The sequence below is a fragment of the Osmia bicornis genome, chromosome 8, assembly GCF_907164935.1.
Source record: "Osmia bicornis bicornis chromosome 8, iOsmBic2.1, whole genome shotgun sequence".
Taxonomy (NCBI): Eukaryota; Metazoa; Arthropoda; class Insecta; order Hymenoptera; family Megachilidae; genus Osmia; species Osmia bicornis.
The window spans coordinates 271,366-289,773 of NC_060223.1; the positions used below are offsets into that span (position 1 = coordinate 271,366).

An 18,408-nucleotide genomic window follows, 5' to 3' on the forward strand; every position below is an offset into this window, starting at 1 on the left:
TTTCTTCTTTCCTACGCTGTCCTCCGTCTCCGTTTCTTCCTGGCTCTTCCTTATCCCCAGGCATCCCTTCTGCTCTCCTATTTTCCTTCCTGCCCCTAGGTGTCGCTTCCTGCTCCCTCCTTTCTCGTGTTGCCGCGCTTTCCTATCCTCCACTCTCTCTAATCTCACACTTTTGTAGCCCTTTCTATCGGTCCTCTCTTTTCTTTTCTTCCTGTGATTTTCCTTTATCCTGCACTGCTCCCCCTTCTTTGCTCTCCCCACTCACTTTTTCTTCTATCCTTGTTTTCCGCTTTTTCACTTTTCACCTTTTCTCTCTTTACTCGCTTCACTCACACGTCACACGTCCGTTCGCAACCGCTCCCCGCACGGGACTCGACGAAGTGTTAAGTCATAAGTGTCAATTGAACTGAATTAATTGAATTGAATTTTCTATTTAATTTAATTTGAATTTAAATTTTGTATTTATTCGTACGGAGGTGATTGTGGTGAAAGTGCGCGCTCTACGGTGATGCATTGTGTTTCATTGCAGTGTATGTGTTTCAAGTGGTGCTATTTGCTCTGTTTTGTTTATATTATATTATATTACATTATATTACATTATATTATATTATTTTATTTTATTATATTATATTACGTTCAATTTATGTTTCCATTTACGTTTATGTTTATGTATTGAATATATTGAATATGCTATTTAATTATGCTATTATATTATATTATTATATTATATTAGATTATATTATATGTTATATTATTTTAGATTATTTTAGATTTTGGTTTGTGTTCAGTTATTCAGTCAATTCAGATAACTCAGTTATTTTAGTTATATTAGGTTATACCTAGTCAGTATTCTGTGCTGAATTAATTGTAAATTGTATGGCATTGTTTATATAACTTCTTACCTTTATTTTATTATAATTGAGTGAATAAATGAACAGAGTAGCTGGTGGCGGCATAGGACATATTAAATTAAATTAAAGTAACTGACTTGATTTCTGATTATTAATATGTGTTTGTTTTTATTTCACCGTACCTGCTGTGATTATATCTATCTGTCTTACTTTGGGTCTTATATTTATGGAATTTAGTAGAGTTGTCTGGATTGGATGGTTTAATGAGTTTATTTTGTGCACTTATTGCGTTTATAATCCTTCTGTATATTTTAAGGATGGGTTTGATTTTGATTTCTTGATTTCTTAGTTCTTAGTTTCTTAGTCTCTCTTGTAGTATCACACATTGTTTCTAAGCTTTCAGAGGTTGTTTGGGTTCCTACGCATTGTTAATTAATTGTAGACTATATGATATATTATACATCTTTAGCACTCCTAGATATGAATGGCATTAACTTTGGTTTATTGGTTTATTGTTCGCGGCTCACTATTCTTATTCTTATTCTTGGTCATCTGACATGTTTCAGGGACTTCTTTCTCCAATTGTGTATTTATGTTTTACGTTTCACGTTTCTATAATATCGTTCGCTACTCATTTTGTAGCTCTTCGTACCCCTTCAGGATAATGTTTTGTATATTATGGTTAACGCAATTCTAGTGCAGCTGTGACGGTTGGTGGATATGCGAATTTTGGATATTTACGGTACTTTATGCAATCTTTTGTATATTGATTTCTCCTATCTTAACTGCAATTCGATTCTGATTTTGATTTGGAAAATGTTAATTCAGTTTTGGTTAATATGGTGGATGCTCAGGGAAGCATACGCTGCAGTAATCTTTCTGGCATGGTACAATGTCTTTATTGTTTTCTATACATACATATGTGCGTCATGATTCCTTAAATTCTTTGAAATTCTGATCTCCTGGACCGTGGATCTCATTTGACTTTCTTATAATAATTTCTGGTTGGTTCTAGTATTCATATGTCTTCTTTATTAATCAGGATTAAATGGGGTTGAATGGAATTGTATCATTTAAATTGACTATAATATAAGGAGTTTAATTAACTATCTATATTAGTATACTTTATTAAATTAAATTGATTGCACTTGGCGTGTTTTTGTTACATATTATATATATACATATGTTCATAATAATTTTATCTATTTTCTTCATTTCAGGGACTAGTTTTCTTTTATTTCTATATTGTGGTTCAGTAATTATACGGTAGTATGTGGTGTTTATTATTTGATTAGCTTTGTTCATCACACGTTGTACTATATTGACTTGCTTGCATCTGCATTAGTATTAACGTTAATGTCAGACTTATCGGAGCGGTATGATTATTCAGTAACAATCTACGCAATTTTAACTATTTGAATTGATTTGACTTGCTTCAGGTTTTATGCTGATTTACGTTTCATGTTGCTCCTCATATTATGTCAGGTGGGTATTTTCCTCTCCTATTAATCGTTACGTTTTGCCTCCACTTCTGTTGGCTGGCGTAGGATTTTCTGCAAATGGATTAATATTATGATTTACGGTTTAATATTTAATATCATGGTATCTTATGATGTTAATAGTTCTATCTCTTCCTACTATGTTCATTATATTCATCATCATTTATGTTATGGGATATATATTGTTACTTATCTTTATTGTGATTTGCTAACAATAATCAATAATTTATTTATTTATTGCTCACCGCCTTCATTTGATGATTTGATTGTTTCTCCACCATCTTTGCTTATTAAACGAATTTGAGGTCGTGGTTGCGTGAAATGTTCCTGCAAGCAAGTTTAAGCAGTTTCAATAATTTCAAACAATAATTCCAATTATCAGTGTTACATTATGCTCACCATCTATTTCTTCTCTTGCTTTTATTCCCAGCTGATCTTCCCTTCTTTGAAGATTTAGTACTTTTCCCATTAATTGACGTGATAGGAATATATTATGTATTGTATACAATGTCTGACGTTAGCGCCATTGATTGACCTGCTCAATTTTATGTTTTATGTTGCTCTTTTCATTTACGTTATCCTGGTTATCTTGGCTATGTGGGCCTCGCAGGAGGGATTCTCAGCTTTTCAGCTTCGCTGGTTTGAGCACTTCATATAAGCTCTCAGTTCTCTTCTTATTATCTGTAATTCTTCTTTCAGTCACTTTGATAGTTTTAATAGATGATTATGAGGAATTCCCTGTCGCACATGCATTTAATTGTTATACTATATAGCGTACCTTTCTGTTGTGGTGATCTTGTTTCTTCATTTTGTGGTAATGCGTGTACCCACTTTGCATGAGAATCTGCTGTCTATAGTATACTTTATACTTTACCTTTTACTTTTGACAATATTGGGATTCTGTGTTTTACTTCTTTTGGCATTGCTATCTGCTATTGTCTGGCATCTTTGCATCTTTACTTTACCTTTTACATCCTTGGTTCATTTTCATTTCAGTTTTATAGTTTGTTTGAATTTTATTTGAACAGTGTGTTCAAATTGTGTGCTAGGGTTAAATATTAAATACTCTTTACTATTATTCCCTGCTGTTTGGTTGCTTGGTTGGATGTTGACGTCTGAGGTTTTGAGGTTTTGTTGGTTAATTGCTTAGCACTGCTTATGTCGAGTCCACATATGCTCGTCTGTTTACTCGCTTGCCGTGCTTCTTATGTTTAGTTCACATGTTCGCATGTTCGCATGTTTATTATTGTTCGTCCTCTTATTTTAACTGTTTCATAAACTGTTCTGTGCATCAGATGCATATTAAACGCTGATTTTTGTTGAATTTTGTGATCTAGTTACGTTTAATCACGTTTAATTATGTTTATGTTTATTATAGCTATTATGTTTATCATTTTATCATTATTTACTGTTCGTTTATCGGTTCTATTCATGGACTTATTGATTTACTGATTCATTCATTCATTCACTCATTCACATATTATTGTTGCATTTTGGGGTATCCAATGTGCTATGCTTGTCGTGAGCGTTTGTGTGTGTGTGTGGAGTATGTATGGGACAAGTCATCGAGGATTGCAGCCTACGAAGACGTGGCACGGTCAACCGGGGTAAGGACTCGCCCCGGGACCTGGCTGTGTTGAAGAGCAAGCCCTGCTGAAGCAGGTGAACACATGGCGCGACCACCCGTTGAGCAGGAGCTCCGGTTCCTGGTCGTGGCCGAAGAGGAAGCCCTGACCTCGCTTTGCAGGCTGGTGATGACATGGCGCGATCACCCGTTGAGCAGGAGCTCCGGTTCCTGATCGTGGCCGAAGAGCAAGCCCTGTTGAAGCAGGTGAACACATGGCGCGATCACCCGCTGAGCAGGAGCTCCGATTCCTGGTCGTGGCCGAAGAGAAAGCTCCTGATCTCGCTTTGCAGGCTGGTGAAGACATGGCGCGATCACCCGTTGAGCAGGAGCTCCGGTTCCTGGTCGTGGCCGAAGAGTTACCCCTGTCCTGGCAAAATGCTAGGCAGGCGAAGAGGTGGCGCGGTCACGCCGGGATGGTGCGATCCTTGAGAATGTCCCCCCGGTGCCGATCGTTGCTGAAGAAAAATGGCCTGTCCTCGTGGCAGGACAGGTGGGCGTGATGACATCTAGGATAAGCCTCATCATCATTATCAACCTACCAGGAGGACGAAGACGGGCACGGTCATATGTGGAGATACGATGTCCCTGTCCTGGCCGTGCTGAAGAGGAACCCCTGTCCTGGCAATAGTGCTAGGCAGGCGAAGAGGTGGCGCGGTCACGCCGGGAAGGCGCGATCCTGGAGGCTGCCCCGGTGCCGATCGTTGCTGAAGAAAAATTCCTGCGTGTACTGCACAGGTTGAAAATGTCCTACCGCAAGATTGGAGGTGCAACGGCGTGGATCCGCAAATGTCCGATGGTGCCTAGCGCATGGCGTTTTTGCGGGAGGACAGAATAATGCGAAATCCATTTAATTGCCAAAACGCCGTTGTGGCTATACCGTGGTATTCTTTATATATCCCAAAGGATAAAAAGGTACTGGCGGCCCACACAGGGAAGAGGTTTTAGTGGGTAGTACATCCAGACACAGCACTGTCCCCTCTGGACTACCTGCTCAAGGTCACCCCTTCTGGGCTGAAACGTACTCTTGGGCTAAACCCCACCCTTCGGGGTCGGGTTGCCAGGTTGCCCCCTTCTGGGGTTGCCTCCTTGGGTTTGCCCCCACCAAACGGGCGCCAGACTGCCCCCTCAGGGCGGGTATGAGTCCCACACTGCCCGGCCCCCTCTAGCCGACTAGACGAAAGGGGATCACCCTGCGCGTGCATAAATGCATTTCCTCTTCTATAAAAAAAAAAAAAAGGTTCCACGGACCTGGCCAAGTGTACTGGCTGGGCGGGGAGGTGATACCCCGACGTGGCGCATCCCCAGGTGGCGGATAGGGGAATGCTCGCCATGCACTTTTCGGAGTGAATGTAGGGTAGGAGTGAAATAAAATAGCTCCCGCGGACCAAACACCAAGGGAAGGAAAACTCATCAAAACCTCCCCTGTGACTGGGGGATAGAATACAGGCACGGTAAGCCCTGCTTGTCGTAGGAGGCGACTAAAAGGGGGCGCTTGCTGCTGTCGAAGTAGCCTCGCAGATGACCCGGGGTGATGCCGGTGGGATCTGCGGATCCTGGCAGGGCCTCCCTTGCAGGTAAGGCCTGGGTCGGAGAGGCGAAAAGGTGGCTGCAGCGTCGTTGAGTTCTCCAGGGGCCAGGCTGCGCGGCGGTCTGGTGCGGGTAGCGAACCCGGAGTGCCCTAGCAATGATACCGTAACCCAGTGGTCACGTTTCGCTGGAACGGGGGGCTTGCCTTCATTGGTCGGCCCGCGAGGATGACAACCTCTATAAAAAATCCTTAGCCCCAAGCTGCGGTGCGCGGTGAGCAGGGGGTGCCCGGAGTAAGCGCCAGGCATGGCTGATGGGTGCATCAGTCTCTAGCGGCCAACCCCGGGGTACCTGGCGACCCCCGGGTGTACTAGCCTTACCCGGGTAAGGCGGCTCTGCCCGGGTGGACCCATGGACCGACCCTCTCGTGGGACCATTATGGATGGAATTACTAAATCAACAAATAAACAAACTGGACTGGATTTAACGGAAACGACCATGGCTACGAATCAGGACGTGAGACAGGCAGTTAGCGAGGTGGACCTGGTGCTGCCCGGCACTAGTGGAGCGACGGATGCGCGCCAGCTATCCGTTCAACTTTCTAGGGTGGACGCGGAATGGTCCACCCTGAGGTCGGGGCGAAGAAGGGTCGGGGTCTCCCCGGCGGCCTCGGATGCCGCTGCATCTCGGGACGGCGAGGACTCGGACAAGTCAGTCCTTGGAGAGACGGCCGGCGAAGAGGAGGGGCCGTCCGCCGACAACCGGCGTGTACTCGCAACTCGCCGCGGCGAAGCAAATTCTCCTGGAGGTACAACGCCAGGAGCTGGAACTCGCGGAGGAGAAGAGGGCACTGGACCCTGCCGAGGACCCTCCCGAGCCGAGTCGAAGTAGCAGGTTCCTCCCCGATCCTGAGGACCTGGCGGAGGAGTTCAGGCATGTGCCGACCGTCGACCTAGCTGCCCAGACCCTGGAATTCTGTAGGGATGTGGAGAGGGTAGCGGGCGTTTCCAAGGGCCTCAAGGGAACGCTCGTCAGGAAACTAAGGATGACCGCACGCCATTTAAAGGCCATCCATACGGAGACGGCGGTTAGGGCCACCCCCGCTAGGGCAGGTAAAGAGCTGGAGGAGCTCCGCCGCCAGCTAAAGCTCCGAGAGGAGCAGCTGGCGGCCCAGACAGCCCAGATCAGCATCCTCCAGCAAAGCCTGGCGGAACTCACATGCCGGGTCGCGACCACGGAGATGCCGGTAATCGCGGGCCCGAAGAGGGTCGCGAGGCCCGACTCGCCATTGTCCGGCGAAGAGGCGGGCAGGAAGAGGAGGAAGGACGAAGTCGAAGTTTTCGACTTACCGTCTTGCCCGCCTGAATGCCCCGTGGTGCAGGTCCCGATCCCAGCTGCTGCACCTGGAAAAGAGGAGGGGAAGGTTCTTGGCCCCGAGCCCGATCTGGTGAGGGGATTTGCGGCTCTCCTCGAGAAAGGTCTGTCGGGGCTCAGGGCGGAGTTCAAAGCCGCTATTGCAGCTGTCCAGCCCCCGCCTAAGAGGGCGGAGCGTGTTACGGGGGGAGCTACGGCTGCGACCATCCCCCCTGCATCGAGGAAGGAAGCGGAGAGGCGGGAGCGGAATAAGTCCCTGCCTGCCACGGAGTCGTTGCCAGGGCCCTCCTCAGCACCGGACCAGCCGGCATCATTTGTGGAGGCCAGAATGGCCCAATTGTTGAGGAGCATCGGAGGACGGAGGATGGGACTTGGGTGACGGTGGTTGGCCGCCGCGCTAAAGCTGCGGAGAGGAAGGCGATAGCGGAGAAGAAGGCGGTAGCGGCCAAGGCCCCTCCCTCCCAGGGCTCCAAGGTGGTTTCCCGGAAGGGGCAGAAGAGAGAGGCGGCACCGGCGGTCAAGGGGCATGGGGCCCAATCTGCCGGGCAGAAAGCCCCCCGCCCTCCTCGTACAGCGGCGGTCACCATCAACCTAGCTCCCGAGGCTAAGCTCTCATACGCCGAGGCCATGCTCATGGCCCAGGAGCGGGTCAAGTTGGAGGAGCTGGGCATCACGGCGTTGATGCCCGGAAGAGCTCGAACCGGTGGCTTGGTCCTCGAGATACCTGGGGATGACAGGACGGACAAAGCGGCCAAGTTGGCTGACCGACTCCGCCAGGTGTTTAGCGGCACTGAGGTCAGGGTTGCCCGCCCTATAAAAATGGGCGAGGTGAAGGTGACCAGTCTCGACGATTCGGTCACCCCGGTGGAGGTGGCAGCCGCGTTGGCCGCTGCGGGGGGTTCCTCCGCTGAAGAAATTAAAATGGGGGAGATTCGCACCTCCCTCCAAAGGATGGGGACTGTCTGGGCGAGATGCCCTCTAGCGGCACTCAAAAAGTTATCCGTCTCTGGGAGGGTTCTGGTCGGGTGGTCCTCGGCCAGAATACAGGCGCCGCCACCGCTGCCATTGCAGTGCTATCGCTGACTGGAAAGAGGGCATGTTAGGCAGCGATGCACTTGCGAAGCTGATAGGTCCGACCGCTGCTATGCGTGCGGAGAGTCAGGCCACGTGGCCAGCAAGTGTAGCGCCACCCCGCGGTGCCTCCTCTGTGCGGACCTGGGGCGGCCCGCGGGGCATCGATTGGGGGCAAAAGGTTGTGCCTCCTCCTCCTCCCAGAGGAAGAAGAAGAGTGCCGTTGAAGGCGCAGGAACAGCCCCGAAGGAACAGGCATCAAGGACCAAGCCTGCGGAGTCGAAGAAGGGGGGCAAGAAAAATCCCTCTGCCAAGTCGGCGAGCAAAAATGCCGCGGAAGCGGCTCGTAAGGCCTAGGTATAGGGCCCAAGGGGCCTACACTTCAGGCCAACTTGAACCACCCGGCCAGGGCTCAGGACATGTTGTTCCAAACCCTGGCCCAGTGGAAGGGTGGGTTGGCGGTGGCCGCAGAGCGGTACCGAGTCCTCGACAGACCAGATTGGTTCGGGGACGAGGACGGCTCCGTGGCGATTATTGGCACCGCAGTACCCCCACACCACGCCTCACTGGAACGGGGCCGGGGGTTCGTCGGCGTGCTGTGGGGTGAAATAGCGGTGGTGGGGCTCTATGCCCCGCCCAGATGGCCTCTCGCGCAATATGAACAGTACCTTGTCTCAGGACTTTGTCTCCCGTTGTTCCCCCCGGCCAGTGCTAGTCCTCGGGGACTTTAATGCCCATGCGTCACTTTGGGGCTCCCCGAGGACAAACGCGAGAGGCAGGGCGGTCGCAAATTTTGCGGCGGGGCTAGGACTCCACCTGCTCAATGTGGGCTCCGTTAGCACCTGCGTGCGTGCCCTGGGGGAGTCTATAGTCGATTTGTCTTTCGCGACTGCCCTGGTTGCGCGTATGGTGCAGAGATGAAGGGTGGTGGAAGAGGCGGTCACACTTAGTGACCATCTATACATCCGCCTCGACGAGGACGTGCTGATGGCTGCAGCCCTCGCTCTGGCCTGGCTGCCAACACCTGGCGGGCCGGTCGCGGACATTGGGGAGGAGGTAGAATGGTTCCGGGGAGCCATGAAGGCGGTGTGCGACGCCGCCATGCCCCGGGCCAAGAACCTCCCTAGTCGGGCCGCCTACTGGTGGACGGGCGACATTGGTGATCTGAGACGAGATTGTCTCGCAGCCCGTCGCCAGCGGCAAAGGGCCCGAAGAACAAGGACATTCCGCGACCCAGCGAGGTAGGAGGATCTGTACGGACAGTACCGAGTTTTGGAAACTGCCCTGCAGACGGCCATCAAGGAGTCTATATCCCGGGCATGGGACGAGTTCCTAGGCTCTCTCCAGAAGGACCTATGGGGGCGCCCATACAAAATGGTGATGGGCAAGCTTAGGCCCTGGGCGCCCCCGGTCACGGAGTGCGTCGACCCCCGGTTTTTGGGGCGGGTAGTCGACACTTTCTTCCCACGAGAGAGGGAACACACCCGCCCTCCGCCGGACCACGAGGAGGTGGTTTGGTCCGACGAACTGGGGGTCACGGAGGAGGAGCTGGCCGGGGCGATTAAACGGATGGGGGCCCGAAACACTGCTCCGGGCCCCGACGCCGTCCCCGGCCGTGCCTGGGTGAAAGCTGTACCCGTCCTCGGTCCGAGATTGAGACGCCTCTTCAGCGCCTGCATTAAGGAAGGAGTCTTCCCAGAACAGTGGAAGACGGGGCGGCTAGTCCTCATCCGGAAGGATGGGCGACCCGCCGACAGTCCCTCGGCCTACCGGCCCGTCGTGCTGTTGGACGAGGTGGGGAAGTTGTTCGAGCTGATTCTGGTATCCCGCCTCGTCTAGCACCTGTCCCAGGAGGGTCCCGACTTGGCCGAGTCGGAATATGGCTTGAGGCGGGGGCGCAGCACTATCGACGCGATCCAGTCGATGCGCTCGAGGAGGAGCAACACCCCGCCCGCCCGCGAGGAAGGTCGGGTGCTGTCCTTCGCTCCGCCGGCTTCCGGTGCCGGCTACACCCCGGGTCCGCGTGCAATGGAGCCCACACAGGGCGCCTGCGGCCCGCCGAGTCGTCCCCCTGTGGGCTGCGGTGAGCCGCGGCCGACCACCCTCCAGGAGGACTCCCTCGGCTCTGCTGCACCCCCCCCCCCTGCGGGGGCCAGCGCCACTCCCAACGTGGGAGGGAAATCGCCACTCTCCGCCCGGAGTCACCCGGCCCCCCCGAGGCGGACGGAGAGGGGCCCCCGATTGAGAACGGGTTCCCCACCCGCACGTCCCCGAGTCCGACCGGGGTCCGGGCTCATTTCGTCCGGGCCGGGAGGATACACCGCGACCCATCCCACCCCCACAAGAAACACCCCCCGTAAAATCTCCCCAGGAGGCGGGAGGGCACCGGGCACTCCGCCAGCGTGTGTTGTGCGGTGTCCCGCGCCGCCCCGCAGAGCCAACAGTAGGGGTCCATTCCCTGTTCCTCCGGCACAGGAACTCCCCGAACACCCCGTGTCCGGAGAGTACCTGCGTGATCCGGAACGACAGGCCGCCGTGGCCGCGGTCCCGCCACTCCGATATCATCGGCAGGACCGCCCCGACGGCGCAGCCCCCTCTGCTAGGGATCTCTGCCGCCTTTCCGCCGCGACCAGTCGGGCCTGGCTCTGGTGTTCCTCGATCGTCGGCCCCGGCGGGTCTTCCCCGGCCTGGCGGAGGGCTCGCGAATACCTGTATGTACTGGATTCGACCTCCGCCTGGTACCGGAGTGGGATGAGACCCGCCAGGACAATCGCCCCCTCGTAGGGGATCGTGCCGTAGCCCCGCACGATCCTGATGCCCAGCCGGCGCTCCACCCGCCGCAGCAGAGTGCAGCTGTGCCTGCTGACCGCCAGATCGCCGGCCCAAATCGGAGCCCCGATTAGGGCTATGGAGCGGAAGATTCCCACGTATAGGCGGCGAACCCTCACTCTCGGCCCCCCGAGGTTGGACAACAGGCGGCCAAGATTGGTCGCCACCTGTTCCAATCGGGGAGCCAGGCGGTCGAAGTGAACATCGAACCGCCAGTGGCTATCGAGATACAGGCCGAGGTATCGAAGACCCCGGCCGATCACGATCCGGCACCCGTCGACCTCGAGCGCTAGCTGGGCCGGAGGGGCTACCCCACGCCGAGGCTCGAAGAACCACATGGCCTTGGTCTTGTGAGGAACCAGCGCCAGACCCAGCCCCCGGATCGCTCTTCACACGATGGCGACCCCCACCTCGGCACGACGGCAGGTCCTCAACCAGTCCCGCACGGTGGCCAGCAGGTAGTAGTCATCTGCGAATACCGTGGCCCACATCCCGGGCGGGAGGTTCACCCGCCGCGCCGCGTTGTACCCCACGTTCCATAAGGAGGGGGCCCAGTTTGGACCCCTGGGGCACTCTGCGGTCGATCTCTCTCTAGTGCAGCGTACCGTCCCGGCCCGTGTACAGTATCCACCTGCTGTGATGATGGGTACTTATTAAATGATTTTATTATTACTTTGATAAGTGTACTTTATTACCTTTATAAACGCTCTACATCTCTATATCATGCACACGCTCTTGCATACCTTGTATGTCTCCCACTCTCACGCCGCGCCCTCTATACCTATCAGTACACCTCCCTTCTTTCGAGCTATGCTATGCCTAGTCTGGAGGGCTTTCTCACGACTCTACCACTTTTGGTAGTTACTAGCGCTCTCCCCTCATTCACTCCAAACGGTCTGACGGTAACGTTGTCACTGCTTGACAGGGGCTGTTCTTCGCTGTCATATTCGTTGTCCATGTGAATGACACTGTTTGGAGATTTTTTAATATGATAGGAGTTTCGTCTTATTAGATTGCCTCTGCTATTTTTTAAAATGTACGATCTAGGGATGTTACACACCCCTTTCACCACTCCTTTTTATCTCTCACTACTACCTTATCATCTAGTTTAAATTTAATACGCTTCCTTGCACCGCGATCATAGTACATTTTTTGTGATTGTTGTTTATTACGCAGTGCTATTGTTACTTTTTGTACTTTAGGTTTAAGTAGATTTGTTGCAATCGGCAGTTTAGTGCGTAGCTTTCGTGACATTAGCAATTCCGCCGGCGAAACCTTTAGCCCCGCTAGTGGCATGTTTCTATACTCTAGTAGTGCATTATGTACATCCTCTCCTTCTTCATTAACTTTCCTTAATATCGACTTCGCTATGCCTACTGCTTTCTCTGCTAGACCATTTGACTTTGGGTATAACGGACTAGACGTTATTATATCACAGCCCCATTGTTTGGCGAATTTTTGAAACTCAAAGCTATTAAACGGCATGTTGTCACAGACCACTGTTTTGGGTATGCCTTGTACACTAAATATGCGCTTTAGTGCTTCACTTGTTTCTTTACTTGTTTTACCTTTAGTTTTTATTATTTCAAGCCATTTAGAATAGTAATCGATTATCGCGATATAGTTTTTACCTGCATACTCAAAATAGTCTACTGCAACCTTTTCAAACGGTAACGACGGAATCTTATGTGGTATTAGCGGTTCTTTTATATTATTTCTCCCGTACTTTTCACATACTCTACAACCAGATATGTGATTTATCACATCCTGAGTTAGCTTAGGCCAATAAAACAGCTGTTTTAGCCTTTTTTTTGTTTTTTCAATCCCAAAGTGGGGCTTATGTGCTAATCTTATCATCTCTGACTGTAGTAACTCAGGAACCAATATTTTATTATCATTTAGGAACAGGATTCCCTTGTGATATGTTATTTCATTTCTTAGCAACCAATAATGAGTGTCTGCTGACTTACACTTAGCCTGTGGCCAGCCATTTAGAGAGTAATTAATTATTTGTTTTAATTTTGTATCATTAGCGGTAGCTTTTTGAAACTCCTCAACCCTCGACTGACTCATTGCTACATAGGTATTTAAGGAGTGTACAATTTCATTATCAGCGTTGTTTGCGACTTCGGTCTCAACTTTGTTCAGATGCGATCTTGACAGCAGGTCTGCTATCAGCATCTGTTTTCCCGGTAGGTATTCCAGATCTATTGTGTATTTTGTTAGCTTAAGCATCAACCTCTGCAATCTAGGAGTTACCTTATGTATGTTTTTCTTTATTATTGAAACTAATGGTTTATGATCGGTGTACACCTTGACTTGATGGCCATAGACAAATTGATGAAATTTTTCTACCGCGAAACAAACAGCTAAGCACTCTTTTTCAATCTGCGGATATCTATGCTCCGTATCTGTTAAGCTTCGGGATGCAAACAATACAGGCCGTCCGCATTGCAGCAAGCATGCACCTAGCCCATGTTGTGAAGCATCTGCTTGTATTACTATTGGCAACTTATTATCAAATAATTTTAAAGTAGGTGCCTCCACGATTTTATGTTTGATTTTGTCCAATGCCTCAGAGTGTTCTGGTCCCCATTGCCAATCAACGTCCTTCTTTATTAATTCTCTAAGACAGCTTGTTAGTTGAGATACATTGGGAATGAACTTTGACAGAAAATTTATCATACCCAATATCCTCAACAACTCCTTTTTATTAGTAGGTTGTTTTATTTTCAGTATTGCTTCTACATGAGATCGATCCGGTTTTACTCCATCTTTATTAAATATAAACCCTAAATATTTAACTTCGTTAGTCTTATATTGAAGTTTATTCTTATTGAATCTAACATTGCATTTATTAGCTCTTTCCAGAACTAGCTGCATAATCTTGTCATGATCTTTTTCATTCTTAGCAGCAATAATAAGGTCATCAAAATAGATACCTACACCTTCTATGTCACCAAATATTATAGTGTTCACTCTTTGGAATACCTCCGGCGCGGTTGACAAGCCAAATGGCAGTCTTGTATACTTATATTTCCCAAAAGGTGTTATGAAGGTACATACCTCCGAACTCTTTTCTGTTAGTTGTACCTGATGAAACCCGTCTTTCATATCCAACACTGAATAAACTTCTTTGCCTGCCAACCTATTGCACAATTCATCAGCCGTGGGTATCGGAAATTTTTCCGGTTTTATGCTCTTATTTAGTTGTATTGAATCTAAACAAATTCTTAATGTTTTGTTTGGTTTTTCTACTATGACCATATTATTGACCCAATCTGTAGCATAGTTCACCTTTTTTATTATCCCTGCTCTTTCTAAACTATCTAAAGTGCTTTTTAATTTATCCTTTATACTGAAAGGTACTCTTCTGCAAGGGCTGACCACCGGCACTGCGTGCTCTTTTAATTTTATTTCATACTTGTAAGGATAGGACCCTAATCCCCGAAATATTTTCTCATTAGCAGCTACAAACTCCTGTTTTGACATATTAATTTCTTCTGTTATTGTGTTACAAACCCTTATATCTATATCGTCTTTCTTAATTAACTTTAATTTAACGCATGTATTTAATCCTAATATGGGCATGCTCTCAACGTCAACTATAATGAACTTAACCTTAAACCTCTTATTATCTACACTACAATGTAGTATTGCTGTCCCTAGCGACTTACATTTGTCATTGATGTAACTCACTACAGTAGTTATTGTAGGAATCCAGTGTGGCTGTTTACTAAATTCTAAACTTTTAAATATTGACCATGGAATTATGTTACAATCAGCTCCTGTATCTACTTTAAAGCTTATGACGTTATTACCTATCTTAATTTGCTGAATCCAAACGCGTTTTTTAAGTTCTGTGTTTACAGAATCCACAAAAAACTGATTACTTTTCGTTGCAACCTCATTCACACTCCTGGGTCTTGACGTGGTGCTTAAGCATCCTATTGCAAAGTGATTCACTCTTCCACACTTTTTGCAAACTTTTCCAAACGCTGGGCAGCTTGCTCTTTTGTGATGACTTCCACATTTCTTGCAATCGTAAGACTGCTGGGAATCTTCTTTCTTCTTTTGTTGACTCGCCTTTGATCTTACTTGTCCTTGTCTGTAGTTTTGTTTTTTGATAACGTTCACGCTGACTTCCTTAGTTTTTGTGTTTTCCACTTTTAATGACTTTTGCTGTATTTTACTCATTTCTGCTGCTCTGCAGCTCTCGATTACCTTTTCTACTGTTAGGTTTGGATCTCTTAAGAGACGTTGTTGTAGGCCTTCATCATTCACAGCTATAACGATTCTGTCTCTTATGAGCGATTCTTCTTGTTGTTCAAAGTCACAATTCTTTGCTAGTTTCCTTAAGTCAGTTAGGAAACTATCAAATGGTTCACCTTCTTCTTGTCGTCGTGAATGAAACTTGTGTCTCTCTATTATAATATTAACCCTTGGCTTAACATATTCTTCGAATTTCTCAAATATCAATTTGGTGGTGAGATTTTCTGTTTGTAGAGCAAACATATTAAATACATCGAGTGCATCGTTCCCAATGCAGTTCAATAGCATAGCCACTTTCCGTTGCTCTTTTATTTCTCTCTCACTGATCGCTGTTATGAACAATTCAAACCTCTGTTTAAACGATTTTAGATTGTTAGCTGCATTTTCTCGCAGGTCTAAGCCCATAGGAGGCTTGAAATTTTCCATTCTTACCACGTGTTTTAGGTTATATTACCACGTGGTGCTTATTATCTTTTCCTTATTCACTCTTTATTACTTTTCGAGTGAACCTTTTATGTGGTTCGTTACTTCTGACACCATGTGATGATGGGTACTTATTAAATGATTTTATTATTACTTTGATAAGTGTACTTTATTACCTTTATAAACGCTCTACATCTCTATATCATGCACACGCTCTTGCATACCTTGTATGTCTCCCACTCTCACGCCGCGCCCTCTATACCTATCATTACACCTGCCATCCAGGAAGGCCCTGATGATCCTCTGCAGATACGGGGGGACGTTGTGGTGAACCAGCGCCCCCTGTATCGTCCCACGGGGCAGGGTGTTGAACGCGTTTGTAACAAGGAGACGCCCAGCGCCACCCCACCCCGGGACGTGGCCGACTCGGCGAGGGTGCGCACTCGCTGGATAGCGTCGATGGTACTGCGACCCTCGCGAAACCCGAACTGGATGTCGGCCAGGTCGGGGCCAACGCTCGACAGGTGGTGGCCGAGGCGGTATGCGATGACACGCTCGAAGAGCTTTCCCACCTCGTCCAACAGCACAATGGGCCGGTACGCAGAGGGAGAATCTGCGGGCCGTCCGTCCTTTCTTAGGAGGACCAGCCGCCCTTCCTTCCAAATCGAGGGGAACACCCCCTGCTCCAAAGCGGCGCACAGTGGTAAAAGATTCGATTCTAGGTGGACAAAATTATTGTGGAATAATTTATAAGTTCTCGAGGGTTAATAATTACAATCTGACTGTTAAAATATATATTTCTGTTATATTGAAAGAATTGGAGGTGGAAATTATAATAAAAATATTTTTTTTTTCTTAAATTTATATATTTATTACTTATAAAAAGTAATGAACGTAAAAATAATTAAATTACTTAAATATAATGTTAAACATACTATAATTTAATGTATACTATAATTAAGAATTTAACGGAATTATAAATTAATCGCTATCAGTTAGTGATTCATTATCACTAGAATCACTGTCCCCAATATCATGTTCACTACTGTTAAATCTGTCAGAATCAGTTAATAGCGAAAAGACTTCAGTTGATAGCTTCGAATTTGACTTAATTGTTTTTTTTCTATGATTATTTACAAAAGGGTCAGAGGAAACCAATAGCATCTGAAATATATCTCTCATTGTGGACTCCCGTGAAAATTTTCTACTATTTCCTTCTCTATATTTTTTTATTTCTTTATGCCTACACTCCTGTGCCTCCTCGGAGAGCTGACCAATTGGTAGCAAAGCATTTTTAATAACGTCAGAGCCATGCACAAGCAATTTATGGACGGTTGGTGGGCGGAGATACCAAGGATATAATTGTACAAATTTTTTTAATGTGTCTGTGGCATATTTTTCGAATTTATCTACATTTACTTCATATCCACATGAAATAGCTTGTAACAATGTACAAAAACGGGTTATTAAATTTTGATCTATGCCTGTTATGGCACTTGATTGCACTGGATTTTCAAAAAATCGACGAGCCGTATTCCCGTCATTTGAAGTACCATAACCAGGCTTCACAATATCAATTAGCAGACCCATTTCATTCCAAAATCTCTTCTGTATTTTGTTCTTTCGTTTTGCTACTTTTTCTTCGTTCTCTGATTTTATTGTTTTTTGTTTGATTTCTAAACGATATGAAATTTTTAACAAGCACTCAAAGCATCGAATTCTCGTGTGCAGAGGGGATAATCCGAACCTGTAAGTTGTTGGATCGATCACGACCGAGGATGTAGCTGAGTTAATCAATTTATTCATATCACGTGGTCCACATCCGCACATAAAACATTTTTGGGTAGACATATTCATCAAACTATTACAAATTTTACCATCAACCATAGTAAAAACGAGAATTGGTTTTATTTCGATTGGTTTCGCTGCTATCATTAACTTTGTGGAAGTTAATGTTTTTATTGCATCTTCTATTTTTTTTGTTTCAGATTTTATTAGTTCAGATTTTTCAGATTGTAATAGTAATTTTATTGGCCTGCAAAATCTAGTGCTCGATGGTGTCGTGTTTTGCCATAATATTAGTTTATTACCATCTTCTTTATAATACATTTGTAATGGTACCAATGAGACAACAAACATCGAGCTGTCTTCTTGTTTTTCATTGTGTAACGACCCAATAATCAAACACAATATCTTTTTTATTTAATTTCTTTATTGTAACTAATTTTTATATTTCATACAAAGTATTTTATTTAATTTTTATTGTTAATATTTAGTGTATAAAATTTTTGTAATAAATATTTTCATTTTCGTCGATAACCGAGTCTGTTAAATTCATCGATAAAAGTTTAGTCGATAAGTCAGACGGTAAAACAGTTTACCGATAAATTATCGACGTCTGACTACGCACGCGCCAGCGCAACCCCAGTAAGCATACGGTGGGGTAGCATTCTAGAGTGGGGATGCTGGACCACCACGTGATGGGAAAAACCCAGCTACCCCAAGAACTCTATGCGAAAAAAAAGTGCCGACTCAGCAAGATCTGAGTATAAATACAGAGACAACACTCTGATCAGTAGAGAAGAGCTTGCGCTGAACTGTTTAGGCAGCGATAGAGCGCGAGCTATAGCTAATTTCTACTCTTCCACTGGTGGCGTACAGCACTACGGGTCAGGTGGACCTCCTATCCATGGTACGCAACGTGTTGCACAGGTGTTTAAGCTAAGCCAACATTTCAAGTGTAATGAGCTAGCGAGGAGCGGAGCTCCTTGAAAGGCCTGCGTCTATAACACAGCTCTGGTATAACCAGAAACCGATTGCGACATATAGGAAGGGTTAACTCGACTCCGATAGTTTCGTACAAACCTCTGGAAATTTAGTTTCCATAATCATTGTTGAAAACAAACAGAGTATTGACTGTACAGGAAGACCACGC

General features: G+C 47.0%; 1 protein-coding gene across 1 annotated transcript; it reads right to left on the reverse strand.

Annotated features, from left to right (window-relative positions):
• Nucleotides 1–11,586: 11,586 nt before the first annotated feature.
• On the reverse strand, nucleotides 11,587–15,476 carry LOC123988067 (uncharacterized protein K02A2.6-like). Its single transcript, XM_046286844.1, has 2 exons — nucleotides 11,848–15,476; nucleotides 11,587–11,746 (listed from the first exon to the last, which is right to left on the reverse strand). The coding sequence occupies exons 1-2, from the start codon at nucleotides 15,474–15,476 to the stop codon at nucleotides 11,587–11,589; spliced, it is 3,789 nt and encodes a 1,262-aa protein (XP_046142800.1).
• Nucleotides 15,477–18,408: the final 2,932 nt, after the last annotated feature.